At 39.3% G+C, this 20,220-nt stretch overlaps 3 protein-coding genes across 3 annotated transcripts; 2 read left to right on the top strand and 1 right to left on the bottom strand.

Moving 5' to 3' along the window:
- Window positions 1–1,713: 1,713 nt before the first annotated feature.
- On the top strand, window positions 1,714–7,910 carry galnt6 (UDP-N-acetyl-alpha-D-galactosamine:polypeptide N-acetylgalactosaminyltransferase 6 (GalNAc-T6); the record flags this gene model as incomplete). The annotated part of the gene is made up of 10 exons (XM_079239690.1): window positions 1,714–2,195; window positions 2,833–3,005; window positions 5,269–5,418; window positions 5,633–5,867; window positions 5,955–6,072; window positions 6,194–6,394; window positions 6,566–6,697; window positions 6,798–6,899; window positions 7,004–7,162; window positions 7,797–7,910. The coding sequence occupies 10 exons, from the start codon at window positions 1,714–1,716 to the stop codon at window positions 7,908–7,910; spliced, it is 1,866 nt and encodes a 621-aa protein (XP_079095816.1).
- Window positions 7,911–9,144: 1,234 nt separating this feature from the next.
- On the top strand, window positions 9,145–13,382 carry LOC306754867 (glucose-6-phosphate 1-dehydrogenase-like; the record flags this gene model as incomplete). The annotated part of the gene is made up of 12 exons (XM_079238972.1): window positions 9,145–9,261; window positions 10,168–10,205; window positions 10,344–10,452; window positions 10,538–10,755; window positions 10,833–10,991; window positions 11,086–11,211; window positions 11,287–11,380; window positions 11,504–11,690; window positions 11,832–12,067; window positions 12,681–12,757; window positions 12,993–13,085; window positions 13,292–13,382. 12 exons carry the CDS (start codon window positions 9,145–9,147, stop codon window positions 13,380–13,382), a joined length of 1,545 nt encoding a protein of 514 aa, XP_079095098.1.
- Window positions 13,383–14,989: 1,607 nt separating this feature from the next.
- Window positions 14,990–20,220, bottom strand: LOC306754480 (ceramide kinase; the record flags this gene model as incomplete). The annotated part of the gene is made up of 13 exons (XM_079238499.1): window positions 14,990–15,080; window positions 15,426–15,721; window positions 15,827–16,023; window positions 16,267–16,370; window positions 17,143–17,248; window positions 17,497–17,649; window positions 17,767–17,841; window positions 17,918–18,063; window positions 18,186–18,249; window positions 18,426–18,554; window positions 18,672–18,809; window positions 18,975–19,070; window positions 20,100–20,220. The coding sequence occupies 13 exons, from the start codon at window positions 20,218–20,220 to the stop codon at window positions 14,990–14,992; spliced, it is 1,716 nt and encodes a 571-aa protein (XP_079094625.1).

The raw sequence follows: 20,220 nt of genomic DNA on the forward strand, positions 1-20,220 counted from the left end.
AAAAAGTTATTATTATTATTATTATTATTATTATTATTATTATTATTATTATTATTATTATTATTATTATTATCAGTAGTAGTAGTAGTAGCAGTAGTAGTAGTAGTAGTAAATATTGGATCGGTAGAAAATGTACTTTGAATGGGGCAGGTGGACCCCAACAACGTTAAACATGTTTAACATTTTAGGGATACTTCACTATTTTTTGTAATAATAACAAGAAAAACAAACAACGCGCGCTGTCTACAATAAAAGTCTTCCACGTGACGTGATGCACCGAATTTCCTCCAATTCAGGGCACGTGCAACCAGCAGGGGACTCACTTGAACAAATTATTCTTACTGATGGCACCTGCTCGGCTAATAGCAACACTCGGCTTTGTTTCTGGACTCCACTTTGGCTCCTTCAAGAAGCTTCAAGACGAGACACGTGCTGCGTCTTTCACCTGACGCGCACAACGTGGAGCATCTAGTCAGCCGGAGCAGGCCGACGAGGACACCACCTCTTCTCCAGTTCTAGGTAAGTAGCAGCGTTTCAGAAAGTTCTGATCCTGCATCATGTCCTGATTGTGATATTGAGTTCCTGTTTGTTTCATCATCTGCCAAACGTTAGATCGGTTAAAACAGGTGATGTTATAATGAAAGCTCGAGACGACCACTCATACTTGTTTCCGGCTCTTCCTCTTTCGCTTTTGGTTCAGGACTACTCTGTCTGTACTTTTTGTCTGTTTCATAAGTATTGTAGTGACAGGTTTTTTTTTTCCTGTGCTGCAAACTCTGTTCAGTTTCTAAATTGATTATCCTTATCCCATGCTTTCTTGGAATACTACATAATTTGTGTCTCCAGATGTGTGTGCTCACATCATAATGACTTAATTTGGGCTTTTATATATGACCAGTGACCCAGGGTGACCTGTTTTACCTTATTTTGAACAGTAAAGTGTTCTCTTGAATCAATTATGAACGCAGTTGGCTTAAGAATAAAGTAAATTAATCATGACCAAGAAAGTATAACCCTCTTAGTGAACAGTGATCACCCCAGGAAATTACTATTATTACACTAATAACCAGTTTCATGCAACAGGAAACAGTGTGCCATTGCACATAAGGTGGGTGAATACATGCTCCACTAGCAAACTTAACTTCCTATTCCAGATGAAAACTGCTCATTAATGATGAGCTAATATATGGTGGATGTGAAGACAGAGGGTTGCGTGTCATTTGTTAACCAGGATGGGAGCTGGAGGTTGAGCCTGCAGCGTCATGGTTCACCTGTTGCCACGTGGGTCCTGGCGGACTGTGGCCAGAGCAGGTGAATTGTTTGCTGAGAGGTGAGGTGTGTTTGTTCACTCTCTCTACTTCCCTGTTCTCTGCACCCTGTGGGATTGTTTCCTAAAGAGACGAGGAGGGAGGAGGAACAGCAGCAGGGTTGGCTTGATCACCAGCTGCTATGACGCTGACAGAGTCATAGCTGTGCAAACCGGTTTGAGGGGTTCTTATCTCGCTTGTCATTCTTTTAGTTGAATAACTTTGTCGATGTATACTGAGTAAAAGCAGGTAGTAGTAAAATCATCTTATTTTTGTTTTATTTTGATCTTGTTTGTTTAGTTTTTATAAGCTTGTTCATACATCACCTGAAGCAGACAGAAACCTCATGAAAATGTCCTTTTTTTTTATCTCCGCAGAAAGAGCAACCCTTTAGGCAACCTGAAACATGCGGCTGTTCCTGCGGCGCCGTATGTCTCCTTTGAAGCTGGTGCTTCTTGGGGGGACTCTGTTCATGGTTGTCCTGGTGGTTCTACAAAGGGATGTTGGCTCTTCAACTGCTGGGGAACCCTGGTTGCAGGACTGGGTTGACAGAGGGGACAAGGTGATGGTGATGGTCCGAGAGGCTGTGAACAACATTGGCTTCCAGATTGGAGCTCCACAACGGCCAAGCGTGAACGAGCAGCCCACCCAAGATGTTAACTGCCCTATTGGATTTTACACTTTGGCTGAACTGAAACCTCACCTGGAGAGACCACCTCAGGACCCTCAAAGCGCTGGAGCTGATGGGAGGGCATTTCAGAAAGACAGCATGACACCTGAGGAAGAGAAGGAGAAGGAGGAGGGTATGACCCGGCATTGTTTCAACCAGTTTGCCAGTGATCGTATCTCGCTCAGCCGTAGTCTTGGGGATGACACGAGGCCTCCAGAGTGAGTTTATATTCTCAGAATGATTTCTTCGTGTGGTCTAATCACCAGTTTGTTTACCAGTATACTGACACGTATGCAGGCTAGATAACAGTTTCTCAACTATGCTCATGGTCTGAAAGGTAAATTATTTACATACTGTTTCCCTCCTTGGTTAAAGAGGTTAACCCAGCTATAACCGCTGCAATTAAATGAAATCTTGATGGTATGCTGCATTCTGGATTGATTTTGAGAATTATATGGAATATTAGTGTAAATATTCTTTTCACTATAGATTCTACCCAAACATTAACTACAACATTTGTACATAAATGGACAATAACAACAAAAAATAAATAAAATAAGAGCTTTTCCTACTTATTTAAATTTCCATTTGGTGGTTAATAAAATAATTTTCATTTCATATCCAGACACCCTGATACTGTAATCCTTGATGCATTTCTTTTTTAGTTTTAAAATGGCTTTTAATCAGGTGTTTGTTTTTGAGTTTTACATGTTGAGCTGTTTTAAAGAAGCCACTGTGCAGGTTTTACCTGCAGACAATGGTCGGTTATGTTTGGACCTTGTGTGACTTTCGTTTAATCAGATATGCCTCTTCCCTCTCACATGGATCTTTTTCTCTGTGGTTCACCTCACCCAGGTGTGTGGAGAGAAAATTTCCTCGCTGTCCACCTCTGCCTACCACCAGCGTTATCATAGTCTTTCACAACGAGGCTTGGTCCACGCTCATCAGGACGGTCTACAGTGTCCTGCATACATCTCCTGCCATCCTGCTCAAAGAGATCATCTTGGTAGATGACGCCAGTACTGCAGGTGCATACACTAATTATACATACATAGAAGACTTGCTGACAGCAAGTGGTGTGTGACAATAAGGGAAGCTTTGAGTACATTTTTAAGTGGCTATTTTTTCTTTGTTCTGCTCTGACTCAGACAGTGAGCGAGGAACACCACTTTAAAGTTCTCTCTCATTTAGTAAAGTAAATGTGAGCTTGCGGGGCTTTCAGATACTGCACCCCCTGAAAAAATAGCAAGTGCTTGGTTTTAAAAGGATTACTCTGAACCTGCACCAGCATTAACTGGTCTACTTTAGTCACTTTTCATATCTCCCATGTATTTCACAATTTCTCAGCTAAAACTCTGGAAATCTCACAAGCATCACTGCAAAGATCTGTGTTAAACATATTTAGGAAATGTGCGCTATCTCTTTAAAAGCAGACTTTTTTGTTTTGTTTTTATGTCCTAATAGAGAATAACATATTTTTTTCTATCCAAACCTAACTTTTTCACTTGTTGCTTGAGTTCATGAGCATGTGAGACCAGAAGGAGCAGTCTAGTGCAATAGTTGCTGTGGACTCTAACAAAATGGTGAAAATGAATTTGCATAAGCGCATAATGAAGAACAAAATCCAGCAGAAACGTTTTATTTTGTCCATATTGGTAGTATCTTACTCAGGTTTCTGTATTTCACACTGTATCGATTTGATAAGTTGCATTCAGGCTCTCATTCTCTGTTGCAGAAAATGAAAGCTGTCTTATCATCGACTATCTCATTTTTATATTTTCCAATAAATCTTTACAGAATATTGTGTCAGATTCAGTCATAGGCTAATTACCTCCATGAAGGCAGGGGTCATGTTTTCAAATGTGACTGTTAGACCGTAACTCAGAAAATTACAGATGGATTTCGATTAAATGTTCAGTAAAGGAAAAAGGAATAGGTAGTTACATTTTGTAGATGATCATTTTGTAGTTGTGTTAGTTTTTCAATCTGTGATCAGTGTTAATATTGGATACAGTGTGCTTTTTATGTCATTTTTCTGAATTCCCTGATTCCATTATGTATTGTTTATTAGCAGTTATTTGTGCTTATGAGGGGCATCTTATTGGTATTCCAAAAGTAATAAGCAAAACATTAAACACAATGTAAAATTATAGTACGGATGAAGCGCAAGTCACCTCTTTTTCTGTTAGATTTGCCATAAGTGACAGAATAACTGTGATAACAGGCCTGTCTTTAATACTTTATGGCACGATAAGCTTCTTTTTAAAGGCAGCCATGTTGCTTGTAAATTAAATTATAATAGATTCCATGGCTTGCTAATTATTTCCTCCCAGTCTTTCACCACTGGTAATGTCACATGACTGTATCTTTTGTTTTGCACACATGCATGTTTGCTGCTGCAAATTGCACACTGGTTTCACATATTATGTGCAAACAATGGAAACTGTGAAAGACTTAAGTGATGGTTCACACTTTTGGTTTGAAGAGCAATAAGTTGGGCTCTAACTTTGCTGCAAAAGTTACGATAACCGATTTAATTTAACTACATATATTTATACATAAACCGATCAACTTTTTCCAGAGGTTCTTCTCTGAAGAAGACATGATGTCCCCCTCAAATGTAGATATTTAAAGGACTTAATGGATGTCCAAAGAGCATCCTGTAAAAGCTACACTTCTACACCAGACTATGCAGATACTTCAGTGTTTGACATGTGTCAGTTTTTTGTTGACAGTTAACTGAGGCTGAAATATTCAGTCAGTTATCTCCATTTCATTCCATCACCCTGAGTTTCTAATCATTTATTAATTCACACAAACTTTTTTTTCCCCTTTTTTTTTTTCATTGTAACAGTTACCTGATCCGCAGCTTTCAGTTACAACATTCATGTTTTGTGGTTTTCTAGGTTCACTCAAAATGAAACTGGTAAGAAATACAGTATGTTCATTGCAGTCACTAAAGGTCTTAGAGGGGAAGTGTGACCCAGTTTTACCAGCAGCATTTCCACTTCATTTGCTATTTCTTCTGGCGGCAGTGGGTATAAATAAGTATGAATAAGATGAAGGCTTGACTTTTTCCTCCTCTGGAGCAGTGAGGTGCCCGATGAAGTGACAGACTGAGTTATTTATCAACAGATCATTTTTGGTTGTAAATATTGAAACGTGTGACTGCAGTGATGTTAAAATGAACCCTCAGTACTTTCTGTAATCACTGGAGCTTACTTAAGACAGCCGTTTCAGCTAGACAAGGAATACTCATTCACAATGATCTCTGTTGTCATTTTTCTGCAGACCACCTTAAGAGTAAGCTGGAGGTGTTTGTGCAGCAGCTGAAGATTGTCCGTGTGGTGAGGCAGCCGGAGAGAAAAGGCCTGATCACAGCCAGGATGCTGGGTGCCAGTATCGCTCAGGGTGAAGTCCTCACCTTCCTCGATGCGCATTGTGAGAATACCCACACAGAAAACACAACAACACACATGTTAAAAGCAGGCATTTTAAGCAGCTGCATGAGAATGGCCAAAACCATATCACCTTGAGAAATTATAGCATGCTTTAAACGGTCACATAACGCACTTAGTGTCTTAATCTAGTGACATATTTAACTTGATTTATCAAAGTTTGCTTTCCCCATAATTTTCTGTTTGTCTCTGTTCAGGTGAATGTTTTCATGGTTGGCTGGAGCCTCTTTTGGCTCGCATTGTTGAGGAACCCACTGCTGTAGTTAGCCCGGAGATCACCACCATAGATCTCGACTCCTTTCAGTTCCACAAGCCTGTGGCCACTAATCGAGCTTATAACCGAGGTAACTTTGACTGGAGCCTGACTTTTGGCTGGGAGGCGATACCTGAGGAAGCAAAGAAGTTGCGCAAGGACGAAACCTATCCTGTAAAGTAAGATGGCTTGTGTTGTTGTTTTCACCAGGAGCATTCAGCCATTTAAATATCTAAAGCTCTCGCGTGTGTCCATGAACATTTCAGAACACCTACGTTTGCTGGAGGTCTTTTCTCAATCTCAAAGAAGTACTTTGAACACATTGGAACGTATGATGACAAGATGGAGATCTGGGGTGGAGAAAATGTAGAGATGTCATTCAGGGTCAGTCTTTTTCTCTGCCCTCACAGTTCCACAAATTACTCAATGAGTCTCCTTACTATTATTTAGTCCGTTTTAATGCTTTCTGTCTGTGTCTTATGTGTGTGTCTTATGTATTTTGCAGGTCTGGCAATGTGGGGGTCAACTAGAGATCATCCCCTGTTCTGTGGTGGGTCACGTCTTCCGCACCAAAAGCCCACATACCTTCCCCAAAGGCACAGAGGTCATCACCCGCAACCAGGTGCGCCTGGCTGAAGTCTGGATGGATGACTATAAGAAGATTTTTTACCGACGCAACAGAAATGCTGCAATCATGGCCAGTGAGGTCTGTTATGAAATGTTACATTGATGTGGTGACATTTGTCACCTTCATGTTGCCTAGAGGACATAGTACCCTGATGCAACAAGCTGATATGTTGCTGTTAACACTGGTGGTTGTTTTTGCTTGTCAGACTATTAACTTGCCTCCCCTCCCCGTCCCTCCTCACAATTATAGAATAAGTATGGAGACATTTCAGATCGCCTGAAACTGAGACAGAGTCTTAACTGCAAGAACTTCACTTGGTACCTCAACACAATCTACCCAGAAGCCTTTGTTCCAGATTTAAGCCCACAAAAATTTGGAGCAGTGAGTCACGTTTTGCTAGATGCATCAACATAAAAGCATGCATGCAAAGCATAACTGGGATCATTTTCTTACTCTGACTGTGTGCCCATGTCTGCAAAAGATCAGAAACTCAGGATCTAAGACCTGCCTGGATGTTGGAGAGAACAATCAGGGAGGTAAAGCTGTGATCATGTACCAGTGCCACAACATGGGAGGAAACCAGGTAAAGTAACTGATTACCCAGTGTGAAATGAAGAATTCCAGTTCAAGATAATTCAGTGATCTTTTGGGACAGTTGGGTTCTAACAGGGTGATTGTGTTCTCTAGTACTTTGAGTACTCGTCTCATAAGGAGCTGCGTCATAACATTGGAAAGGAACTGTGTCTTCATGCCACAAACCCCCCAGAGCCTGTGAAGATTGAGCTTTGCCAGTTGAAGGGGAAGGGTACCAGTTTGGCACCACAGCAGGAATGGATTTTAACAGAGGTGAGGAGCATTTGGTTATCTGCAAAAATAATGTAATTCCACTAATGACCTTTGCCATTTTTTATTATTTATTTGTAATTCCCTTGACAATTATTTGAAGTGTCAAGAAAGACGTGGTTCTGATCGAGAACAGGACAGCTGACACAGTCCCTTAAACTGACCATACCTGTGTTGAAAACTTTTTTTTGTATCTGGCAGTAAACTTTTTTTTTCACTTTTACATCTAAATTGAGCATTCATTCACTATTTATAAGACAGTCTTGCCTTGTCTTTGTTTAGTTGTGGAAGTTGATTGAGGCCATAGGGTTGCTAGATAACTTGGACAGTCCTGAAAAACCACTGCACCAGCTGAAGAAATGAAGTTGCTCTAAGGCGATCTGAAAACTCCTGCTTTGCATTTTTACAAATTACTGTTTGAACGGATTGAACAACTATAATATGTAGGAATTAGAGAACTTTTATAGCTTATATTTACAGAAATAAATACAGAACTTATATATACAGAAAAGGCCACACTGTGAAAAGAGACTATGTCTCTCATTCTGATTGAATTATATTGCTCTGAAAGCTGAATACATTGCTACATTATTTTGATTTCTGGTGGTGTTTTCATTGTTGGGGTGTTTTTCCACAGGAAAATCTTATGATGAACCCCATCAGTGGGAAATGTTTACAGCTAAAAGGAGGCCAGATTCAGATGGACCACTGTAATGCTGCGGATCTCTACCAGCACTGGGCTTTCAGCTGACCTGACCTATGGCACGTTTTGTCAACCTTCCTTGGACTCATAACCTTGGAGCCTAAGCATCATTGATCCAGGAGGATCTGCTGCAGAGTTTTGTGCATTTGGCCAGAGTGATGACCAGTGAAAGATGGAGGACAGTGTAAAGACAATCACCTTTTGGTGAAAACATTTGGGTTGGGTTGGTCTTAACTATTTTTAAATTCTATTTATGGAGAAAACTCAGGAAAAGGATTTGACTGTGGTTGGGGATTTTATGAAATCTATGGACTTTCCAGTTATTGGCCGCTTGATTGTGAGGCTGAGAGCACTTCTTTTACACTCCAACATGGGAATATTTTTATTTGTGTCTTTTTTTTGTCTTAATGATTGTTTAAGAATAAGTTTGAATGCAGAGTTAAAGGTGTTTCTTTTTTAAATATTTTTTAAAATAAAGATCTTTTATGTTTGATCGTTTACAGCAATGGATATATTTTCATTTACTTTCATGTTAATGATCTATAATCATTTAGATAAACATTTCAATGAACTGAAGCTGGGACTTTGCATCACTGGCCCTTAAGTACTGTCCAAACAGTAGCATAAATATTTTGCATATCCATCCCAAAATCTTCTCTTTTGTCCTGGCTTGTTAATGGTTTACATAAACCAGTAGAGTCCTTTTTTTTTTTCAAAAGTAATAATTAATTTGCTTTGGTTACTGATACCATAAATATTTATCTAGGATTTAAAGTTACAGTAGCATTAAGCTGCCAGCCTGGAAATGCTTTGTTCTCTTGAGACTTCGTTACACAGCCTGTGGAACCCGCCCAGCCAAAGGTTATGTGCAGATGCTTAATCCTGCAACGAAGTGTGAGGAATTTATTTGTCAAAGGCACCTGTAGATGTTGCGCAACATTTGTCCAAGGAGTGGTTTCAGAGCAAGACACATTCTTGTTTTATTGTCTCAGTTTTGTCTGAAGAGACCTGAAATGGGAAGAATTGCCAAACCTGCTCTGATGGTATGTGCAGAATTGATCATTATACACACTCAGTGGAGAGCAGAGAAGATGTAGTCTACAATCTATATGGTAAGGGTTGGCATTAAGCTATTTTTCTGTCCAACAATAGGTGTCAGCATAGAGTCAGTTTTTCTGCAAGGCAATGACACAACTGAAATTTCACCACACTTGTGTGTCAGTTTGCCACGGGATAAAGAACAGTCTCTGTAGGGGCAGACTGAGAACAGATTGTCCAGAAGATGAGCACTGAGCCCCTTACTCGTTTGGAGGTATTTGGACAGCTCAGAAGGGAGCTTTATGGAGAGGAGCGGTCAAGTCAGTCTAACGCACATGTATTCATCATCCTAGGAGCATCTGTGAGTAAAACCTTTGAACTTCTTGCAACATAAAATAATATTGTTCTCTATTTCAAGGTAATGGCTGATTTCCATATTTGATAATGTCACGCTTTCTGTAGTTGGATCTTCTTCGGGCTGCTTTGCACCAAATTCCAAATACTCTTAGATGAAAAGGGGCCCAACAGAGAGGCCCACTGGGGAATAATTCACAGTGAAAAGCCAGGGAATTCTCACATGACAGTCTTGTGCTGCATTTACTGTTTTTCTTTACTGAGTTCAAATATAGAGGATATAGAGAATAAATAAATATGTATATGTATATATATATGTATATGTATATATATATATATATATATATATATATATATATATATATATATAATGAATCTAAAATCTAATGCAATCTTTACAAATGAACTTAATTTGACTTTCATAAAAAATTTTAATCCAAGTGTAAAACTTTTAAATGTCTCAGTACAAGTTACTCATTATCCTGTTGTTTTTTTTAACAATGTGATTAACAGCAAAAAATCCTCAAAAGAAGTGTCTGAAACATAAATCAACCACTAAATATTCTGAATTAATTACACATTGTATCCAAATAGTCCTCTTCATAACCCTGCTCATTTTAGACATCATCAAATGAAGATAAAACCTAACACATAAGTTGAGATACTGACATGTTGTGATTTACCCACCATTAGTGTAAATGAAAGAATTGTCATTACATGATTCTACATTCTTGATATATCAATGTAGCATCAGTTTTCCTTAACTTAACTTTTTGTGAGCATTGTTACTTTCTCTCCATGTGCCCACTTATCCTGAGTTTACCTACACTTTGGACTTTTGATCTTTTACTGTGACACTGATTATCTGCAGGTTTCTTGATCAGATCTGGTTTAATTTTTGCTATTTGCACAGGGGGATCTCGCTAAAAAGAAAATCTATCCAACTCTATGGTGAGTAAAACATTACATCTCGCTTGTCACCTGACAACAGAACTGCTTTGGAGTTGTTTGATCACATTTTGCTCTGAGGAGTTTGACCTTTGGACAAAGTTTTGCATTGCAGCTTTTGACTGACTGCCCTTTGTTTAGGTGGTTATTCAGAGATGGGCTTCTCCCAGACAACACATACTTTGTGGGTTTTGCTCGGTCTAACCTGACCGTGGAGGACATTAAGGCTGCATGTCTGCCGTATATGAAGGTTAAGGTTAACGTTTGGCTATTTAAGACACGATTGTGACTTGTTCAAGATGTGCATTCAGGAATAACTGTCAGCTTTTCCTTAGGTCAGTAATAATGAGACTGATGGTCTGTCAGCATTCTTCAGTAAGAACTCTTACCTGAGTGGCAGGTATGACGATGGCAGTTCCTTTGACCAACTCAACAGCCATCTGTCATCTCTGCCTGGGGGAACAAACGCCAACCGACTCTACTACCTCGCTCTGCCACCCACTGTCTACCGCAATGTCAGCACAAACATCAGAAACCACTGCATGAGCCACAAGTTAGCATCCGTTCAGTCCAGAAAAATAATGCAAATAGATTTTCATTGGATTCTTCTAATGAGTTTTGTTTTTGCAGAGGATGGAACAGGGTCATTTTTGAGAAGCCATTTGGTCATGACCTCCAGAGCTCTCAAGAATTGTCAGTCCACCTGTCTGCTCTGTTTGCAGAGGACCAAATCTACCGCATAGATCACTACCTGGGAAAGGAGATGGTGCAGAACCTCATGGTGCTCAGGTAAGCACATGGAATGGATCAGAAATGGAAATGTTAATTTTTTAATTGTCTAATTTTTGGAGGTTTTAGAGGTATGTGATTCACTCATTTCTAGGTTTGGAAATCGCATTTTTGGGCCCACATGGAACAGGAACAGTGTAGCCTGTGTGGTCCTTACTTTCAAGGAGCCCTTTGGCACTCAGGGACGTGGAGGATACTTTGATGACTTCGGTATCATACGGTAAAGACTGTACTATACATTCAGAATGGTTACCTTCAACACATTTTTTACTCCATTCGTTTCTTCTTAATGTAGAGATGTCATGCAAAACCATTTGCTCCAGATGCTCTGTTTGGTTGCCATGGAGAAACCAGCTTCTACCAGTCCAGATGATGTGAGAGATGAAAAGGTAACACTGGGGACTGTATTTTATTTTATTTTATTTTATTTTATTTTATTTTATTTTATTTTATTTTATTTTATTTTATTTTATTTTATTTTATTTTATTTTATTTTATTTTGTGTGCCATAGGTGAAGGTGTTGAAGTGTGTAGCTCCTGTTGCTATGTCAGATGTGGTGCTTGGCCAGTATGTTGGAGATCCTAAAGGGGAGGGTGACTCCAAGCTGGGTTACCGGGATGATCCCACTGTACCAAAAGATTCCTGCACTGCAACATTTGCCACTGCAGTGGTTTATGTCCAGAATGAAAGATGGGACGGTGAGTCGGCATTCCAGCCTTTTTTTCCCCTTTGTTTACTTTCTTAGTTCTTAGTTCATTGTTAACAACTGATTTGATAATCTGCTACTTATTTGTTCCCATTCACCCAATTTTTATGTATATCACTGAATCACCCATCAGGTGTTCCTTTCATTCTGCGCTGTGGTAAAGCTCTGAATGAGCGGAAAGCAGAAGTACGTCTGCAGTTCACAGATGTGCCAGGAGACATCTTTGGCGAACGCTGTCAGAGGAATGAGTTGGTTGTAAGAGTGCAGCCGGATGAAGCTATTTACCTGAAGATGATGACCAAAAGGCCTGGGGTTTACTTCAGCCCAGAGGAGACTGAGCTGGACCTCACCTACAAAAGCAGATACAAGGTGCATATTACTGAGGGCAAATTATCAGTCTGAAAAGCTTGTTAATCCATTATATGTCCCTTGATTCCTGAGTTACGTTGGTCATACACAGGGACTGTGAGTGGCAAACTCAACATATGACAAAAATGATTTTTTTCCCCCAAAATATGTGTAGTCATGATTTTATCATTTAAGAATGAACGATTTATTTCTTTTCGTGGTTCCTACATGGTACACAGGAGAGACCTGCCATATCAGACACAAAAAGGCACACAGAAGAAGAGAACTGATAATTAGTAGTTGTAGGTGCCATTTTTGTGGAGAGTTTAAATGTACAAATTTGAAAATGAATTCTTATTTAATGTCTTATTATTCTTTTGTAATGCAAAAGCACCTAACAAAATAAAGGAGTTCAAGCAGTTTTGTGACAGGAGAAGGAAGAAAACTAGATAAATATTGTTACAGGTTTTCACAGAAGAAATTGCTAATAATGAAAAAAATCTGAAGTGATTTAACACACGCTGATGTTAAAGTTCACTTATTTTGACACTGATATGAGAGGAAATCATGGAGCATGAAATATAACGATCCAGTCTTTGTGTTGGTCAATTTAACGTCTAACGTCTATTTGTAGAATGTGAAGCTTCCTGATGCGTATGAGAGGTTAATTCTGGATGTCTTCTGTGGAAATCAAATGCACTTTGTCCGAAGGTTAGTAGCGTACTGTACTGTAGCTGACTGAGAGAAGATGTAAACATTTGCACACAACTCTGCTCCAGAAATCTTCTGACTTTATCCAAATGATTTCAACATAAACCAGATTCCTACAGCATCTTTCACCCATCTTTCACCCATCACTCAGCTCAGTGGCAGTTTTTAAAAAAAATGTCCTAAAAATGTTTTGTTAAACATCTTTTCATCTGAGCACCTCATCTTTCTGTCCCAGTGATGAGTTGCGGGAAGCCTGGAGGATCTTCACTCCCCTCCTCCATCAAATACAGGCAGAGAAGAGGCAACCTATTCCTTACACATATGGAAGGTAAACTTATGTTTCTATACCACTGAGTCCAGTTCAGGGTTGTAGAGCTACGCAGGGTACACTGGGCCAACACAGAGAGCCAATCAATACATTCACTCCTCGAGATACTTTATAGTGACCATTGTCTTACATTCATGTCTTTGATGATGGGAGGAAGCTGAACTTCTTGGACTTTCATTCATGTTTTGCTTTTGTTGTGTCCATAGTCGTGGTCCGAATGAAGCAGATGACCTTGTGAGGAGGGCCGGATTCCGCTATGAGGGGACATACAAGTGGGTGCAGCCCCACACAACCTGATGTTTACGTACACGCACATGCACTCACATGGTGATATCACTGTATGAAAGTTTACAAAAAATAAAGTTTACTTCAGTCACTGTTGTTTGATCGGTTTGATTTGTCTGCACACACAAAATAGAATAAAATAAAATGACACTGCTTGTTTCTACCAATCAGACAAGAATGAAAATTAGGTAAAAAGTGAAACAGCCTGATTTAACATGAACATATGAGATTTCTAAAATAAAAAAAAAAATCATCATTCACCCATAATAATCAGGAAAACGAGACCTTCATTCATTCATTCATTCAAATCATTGAAGCAGTTTGCAAATGGATGGGTGTGTATGGAAAATGTATTATCTGGGTGATTTGAGTGTTAGGAATAAAGACTTGTTCTATGCCATCAGCAGGCCTGTGTTTTCAGCCATCACTAAACTATAGTGATGTAAAACATGATTCACACAATGCACCACCAGCTAGTAACCAAACCAGAAGGACATGTTGGACTGGTTTCTAAGAGGAGGTGAGAAAAGCTTCACCTGATTTAGCTCAATCAAAACTCCCAAGTTGTTATTATTGGCATGTTAATTACTAATCGTGCATGAATAAAGTTTCAGATGACATTCTTTTTTTTTTTTAAGTTCCACCATAAAATTAGGAGATTTTCATAAGATACCTGCAATGGACTGATATTGTTTTGTTGCTTTGTCTCTACTAGGTGTTCGCCCTAACTGGAATTACACAAATATACGCATATTTTATTAACCATGACCAATAACAGCGCAGTCACTGATCATGGCCTTATCCAGAGACGTGTGGGAAGAACAGCAAGGACAAACATGTGTTCAAACAACTTTATCTCTGGGACCGTGGTTGCTTCACTTATTTCTCCTTGTACTAAGCCAATAAAGCTGTGGTCTATTTGTATGAGAAGCTGTGTTGACATTTAAAATCCATTTTAGCAGAGCTTAGTTTGGGTTTCACCAGAACTATATAGTCTTTATGAGAATATATAGAATATGCAGGAATCTGTTGCCACTTTTGTTCAGTTTAAAGGGAAACATAAAAAGAAGTTTGTTTGACCTAATATTGATAGCGACAAGTCAGATCATTGATTTTATTTGTTTTATGGTTTGTAGGCCAAATCAATTCATTATCAATTCATTTTGCGTTCAAGTTCAAGCACCAAAAACAAAACAAACAACCAAAACTAATCAAAACAGAAAACAACCTTAAAAAAAGCATCACTGGCACACACCTTATGTACAGTTACAGATCACATGATTTTTGTTCAGAAAACGGCAGTGAAATGCAGAGGGAACCATTTCAACAAACACACACACACACACACAATATATACATATATGCTTTACCATTAAATATAACGAGAATGTGTGCCCAAACTTTTGATTTGGTATCGTATATGAATAAATCTGAGAATAGTCGATTCCCATTAATACATTGAGAAAACTAAAAGTACCTGAAATATTGGAACTCTTTGGAAATCAACACACCAGACATTCATACAATTGTTCACTGCCATCACACTTTTTCTTTTCGTCATTTTGTTTCTCTTCCTCTCCATAAAAAAGTTGCATTATTTTCCTAGATAGTGTGTTCTGTCACACTGATCCCCCCTCCTGGCTGCTGTTGTGTATGGCAGTTCCATCCTCAATGCCCCTGGCATACAGCTGCACCAACTGACCTTGAATCCTAAGAGAGGGGAAAAAACAGTTAAAGAAAAAACTTGAAATATATACAAAATGCTGTTATCTGTTGCTGTTTATTGTTTTTAACCTGCCATGCTTTAGATATATTAAGGCAAGGATCATCAACTCCAAACCCCCAGGTCAGGGATGTCAAACTCATCCTTGGAGGCCACCGTCCTGCAGTTTTTGGATGCGTGCCTGCTGTAACACACCTGACTCACAAACCTAGTTTTAATCAGGTGTGTTGCAGTAGGGAAGTATCTAAAAAGAACAGTGAACCTAAAGAACTGGACTAGATCCTTGATTTAATGTCAGACAAGTCACAGAATTTTATGTTATGCTCTCTTACTTGCAAAATATATCAGTGACAGGCAACATCTCCCCATCACAATTCCACACGGACACAGTGGGAGCTTTTTTACAGCACAGACACATGAAGGGGGTTGCTGTTTTCTCCTTGTTTGGTGTCACTCGTCCCATGGATCTCTGCTGAAATCCATTTCTGTCTCCATTCTCCCTTCTCTCCTCTCCACTCTTCCCATCACTCCGTTCTCCAGATTCTTCATCAACTTCTTCATCTATGCTCCCTGCTAGAAAGAAGCGAACCGCCTTGACTCGATGGACTTCCACAAATGGCAGGTCGAACTAGAAATAAGTTTAAAAAAATAAAAAAAGAGTCCAAGCACTGAATTAAAGTGGAAATAGAAACTGTTTAAGTCAAGCTTTGCTTTCATGAGACAGACCCAGTACCTGGTCCTGTGTGCTTGTGTGCCTGTGTAGGAACTTGAGGAAACCCAGTGGGTGAGTGTCCCACACTAGGATAAGGTCCCCTGTTCCGTCTGCCAGGTGGGCAGACGGGGAGAGACCCAGAGGACTTCTGGCACATGAGCTGGACATACAAGTGAGGGACATACACTTGAACCTGCCCTCCACACTCACCCACTGACCTGAAGACACAAATGCAGAGCAAGATTACACACACACACACACACACACACACAGAAAGAGCTTGTTTACACTTCAATAACATCTCTCTTACAAAATGCCTCTTGGATCATTTTGTTGATTATATGACAAAGAAATAAATACTGCCACCTACAAAGAACCCCTTCCCCTTAAAGTGTCACACTCATAACTTTAAAATCAACATGATTTTTGTTTGATGGGCTCAAACATGTCTGCAGAGTTACCTTCTGAATCAGTATTGAACTGGCCAGAGTAGGAGCTGTACAAGGAACCCGAATCGGAGCCATTGGTGAAAAGTCTTTCTGTACTTCTGGAGCACACGCCACATCTAAACACACACAGCACACGGTTTTTGGTCTGTCAAATAACAAGCTCCTCATCTAATGCTGTGATGTCACCCAGGATTAGAAACTGTTTAGTGACCGCCAGAGGCAGCTGCTTCAAACAAAGACTGCAGCAGACACCCTTAACAGGAGGCCAAGTCTCACCTTTCATCTAGATCAAGTTCCTCCCATCAAGCTACCCTTCTTAAGGTGCATCCATTACCTGATTTCCCACTGTGGGTGGTTGCAGTTTCAGTGTCTCCAACTGTGAATTTGAAGTATTTCCTTGATGCCACGGTAATACTGATATTTATCAAACATGCCACATTCTTTTACTTTTTCACTTAAAATTGTTTCAGGATTAAAACAATACAAATTCTTTGATGAGGCTGAGTTCCATTAGGGTTCCAAAAAATGCATCAGGATTTCACTATTTGTTGAAGCTTATATGTTTATATTGGCTTATTTCAATCCTTTTTTTTTTCTACATCATGGCTCATCTGGTGTGTGACTATGTTTGAGTTCACATTTGTGGTATAGAAAACTTAAAGCAGAATCTGCATACACATTATTAGTAGGTGCTTGGGAAATAAGTTCATAAAAATAGAGAAGTAGTCTGTACAACATATAACACATCTGAATTGCATGATGGTTTTATGGTGACAAAACACAAACTGTTCACTCACTCTACACCACTTTTCCTTTCTTTATGTTTTTCCATTTGGTTAATTATATACAATTATTGATGTGAATACTTGTCAGAAATTGGCTTTTTACCCTGAGAGGCAGCATGTTTTATCTCTAGGACTGGAGAGTAGTGGGTCTGCTGGGAGATACTGAACTGTGCCGCTGTAGCTTCTGTTACTCAGGAACACCATTGTGCCTAAACAAAGGAGAGCAATTATGTTAGCTTAAAACTACACAGCATCAGATGTACTCACAAGATGTAAACAAAAGGCATTTTGTGGTTTTGTTTTATAAAATGTTTAATAAAAAAAAATAAAGGAACACAGGGGTCGTATAAGTAATTTCTTTGTGATCGCAGAAAAAATTTGACACAGCAAATATAACACCATCTGACATATTTGAGAATGCAGTCGCCTGTTCTTTACATAAATCATCAGTCCAGACCTGAATAGTCATATCTGAGAGGTCCCATCCAGCGATGTTTTTCACTCTCAGCCAGTACGTCCCCATAGAAGCCATAACCTAACAGAGACACTGAATAGCGAACCAGAGCAGAGGCATAATGGACTGAACACACATCCAAAGGCTGAGAGTCTCCTGCAAGGTAATATTGGAAATCAGAAAGATTAGATAAGCAAAGCTAAGAGTAAAAAAATAAATAAATAAATAATAGGATTTCACTATGTTTTAATGGAATAAAATATCCATCCTCACCAATGATGATGTGCAAAGCTGAAGTGACGGGGTCAATTACTCCTACTGTGGCATAACATACACAGTCAGTGGAACCTAAAAGAGATTTATTACATCAAAAAGTGTCAAACTTCTGCATGTCATGAGTTTATTAATACTTAGCAACAGTAACCTGCAGGGATGATGCCAATATGCAGCGGACAAGGCTGCAAAGTGACAGTAGGATCATTCTCACACAGGCCTGCTTCTTGTTGTGTTCGCCCAATCACACCGTGAAGTATTTCACTGAACATGCCATCCCCACCCACACACACCACACTGTTAAAAACAAACAACAAACACAACGGCTTCTGTTATACGACAAGCACCTCTGAGGAGGCTTAGATGTCCAAATAGTCTGTTAAGTGCAGTGTTTGCAACAAAGTGCTGCTGGCACTTACCCGTCAAAGCCAGTCAGATCTTTTTTCAAAAGGTGGTCCCGGGCCTGGTTTGCCTTCTCTGTAACTAAACAGTAGATTTTATGATCATATGAAAGGGGTTTTAGAGTAAAAAAGTTCACTCTAGGCTAATTAATCCAAGAACTAATTGTGGGCCTTAGGCTCTCTGTCAGGTTTTGCAGTGGTAACAAATGAACTTCACCTCAAAACAGGCATAAGAAATAGTGCTCAGTGGAAAATTACCTATTACATGTGAGCTGATACCAGCCAACTCAAATAGAGGGGAAACCAGAGAATGGTAGATCTTTCTTCCTTTCTTCTTTCCTCCAAATGGGTTGATGAACACCAGGAGTCTATGAGGACGTAAAGGACCTAAACACCATTTAGAGTATGACAGGTTAGCCAGAAACCTCTGCTATGTAGTTATTTCACAGGACAAAACAGCTCTTGTATTGCTTATTTATTTGTTTTTCAATTATCCATTCCTACAGTGAGTTTTCAGAGCGGTCCTTAGATGTTTAGTCCACTGGTCTCTGAGAGCACGACTGGGGCAGCTGAACTGGGTCCTGCCCAGCCTCCATAGAAAACCATGGGAAGCCCCGCTGCTGCTACGCTTCACATAAAAAACTGAAAATACATAGAAAATAAAGGAACTGTGTTGTAAAACCAAAATGTTATCTGGTGCAATCTGAGGGAGATGATCAATTTCTAAGATTTACAATGCTTCAGGTTTGTTATTGATCATTTATTTTATTGGATGGATAGTGGTGGCAGCTCCCACAGGGAACACACCTGTAAAATCCTTGTCTGTATCCTCAACAGACTTTTGGGGCAAGATCTCCACTCGACCTTCCTCCACACCAACCACTTCAGCCACAGGCACTGAAACTTTTAAATATGAATGCATTGAACATTTTAGTAGACACACTCCTTTACATACAATTTGCAAAATAACCCCTAAAAGTTTTCAACTTTTCTTACAAGGTTCTTTTACTTGTACTTCAGATTAATGCACAGCTGTGTATAAATAATAGATTAATTACATGTGACAGAATGAAAAACTGTGATGTAACTGACAATAGTTCATTAATTATCACTGATATTCAGTTCTTCATCTCATTGGTGGGATTATTGCAGAGCTGGTGCATTTAAGCTGTTGTCACAGAAGACAATGATCCTTCCTTGTTTTTGGTCCACTAACGAGTCACACACCATTCTACGTAGAATCCCAGGTGACAACAACTGGTGTACCATTTTCTACAAAATCAGCAACTGTCTGAAAAAACCCCAAACAATAGCAAGGCATTTTTAAAGACATTTTTGTATCTTTGTTGTTAAAAACAAAAAGGTGTATCTGGATGTCTTCATATCAACAACTCTTTTTTGTCCCATTTGCTGCTGGTGGTTAATAAGTAAAGTCTAGGAGGCTTTTTTTTTAGTGAAAAGAGCAGTCCTACATCATGCTGCGCTCTTGTGCCAGAAAGAATGTGTGTCCATGTGTTTTCAGTAAACTGTGTTTTAGGGTTATGTGTCCTGTTGGTGCTGTTCAACTCGTTCTTCGTGTTTTTCTATGCAGTTACCTCACGGCACTCCCTCTCTATAATGATCCTAAATTGCACCTGGGATGAAAATGTTGTTATTCTGTTTATCCATATTGTTGTGTACAGTTTCCAAGGCTACTTAAAATACTGTTGAAGAAAGACACTTGTCACTATCACTGTTCTTCATAGTAAACAGTGCAGATAGAAAACAGTGGCTTTCAACGAGCTGAAATTACATTGATTTCTGTGTAATTCCATTTTATATTTTGTTCACTATTTTGAAATATGTATATAAAAAAGTTGACTCAGCACAAAATATTTTCCATTTATAGTTAAATGTTTCTGTGCCCTTTATTATGGCTTCATGCACACTTACCTGTGATCTTATCACGGTTCTTATCCACTTCGGTCCACTTGAAATGCCAACCAGTCAGGACAGCCAGGTATCTCTTATTTCCTATCCACAAGCTTGACTCCAACCTCAGGTCCATCTCCAT

The sequence above is a fragment of the Telmatherina bonti genome, assembly GCF_933228915.1.
Source record: "Telmatherina bonti genome assembly, chromosome: 4".
In the NCBI taxonomy this organism is placed as follows: Eukaryota; Metazoa; Chordata; class Actinopteri; order Atheriniformes; family Telmatherinidae; genus Telmatherina; species Telmatherina bonti.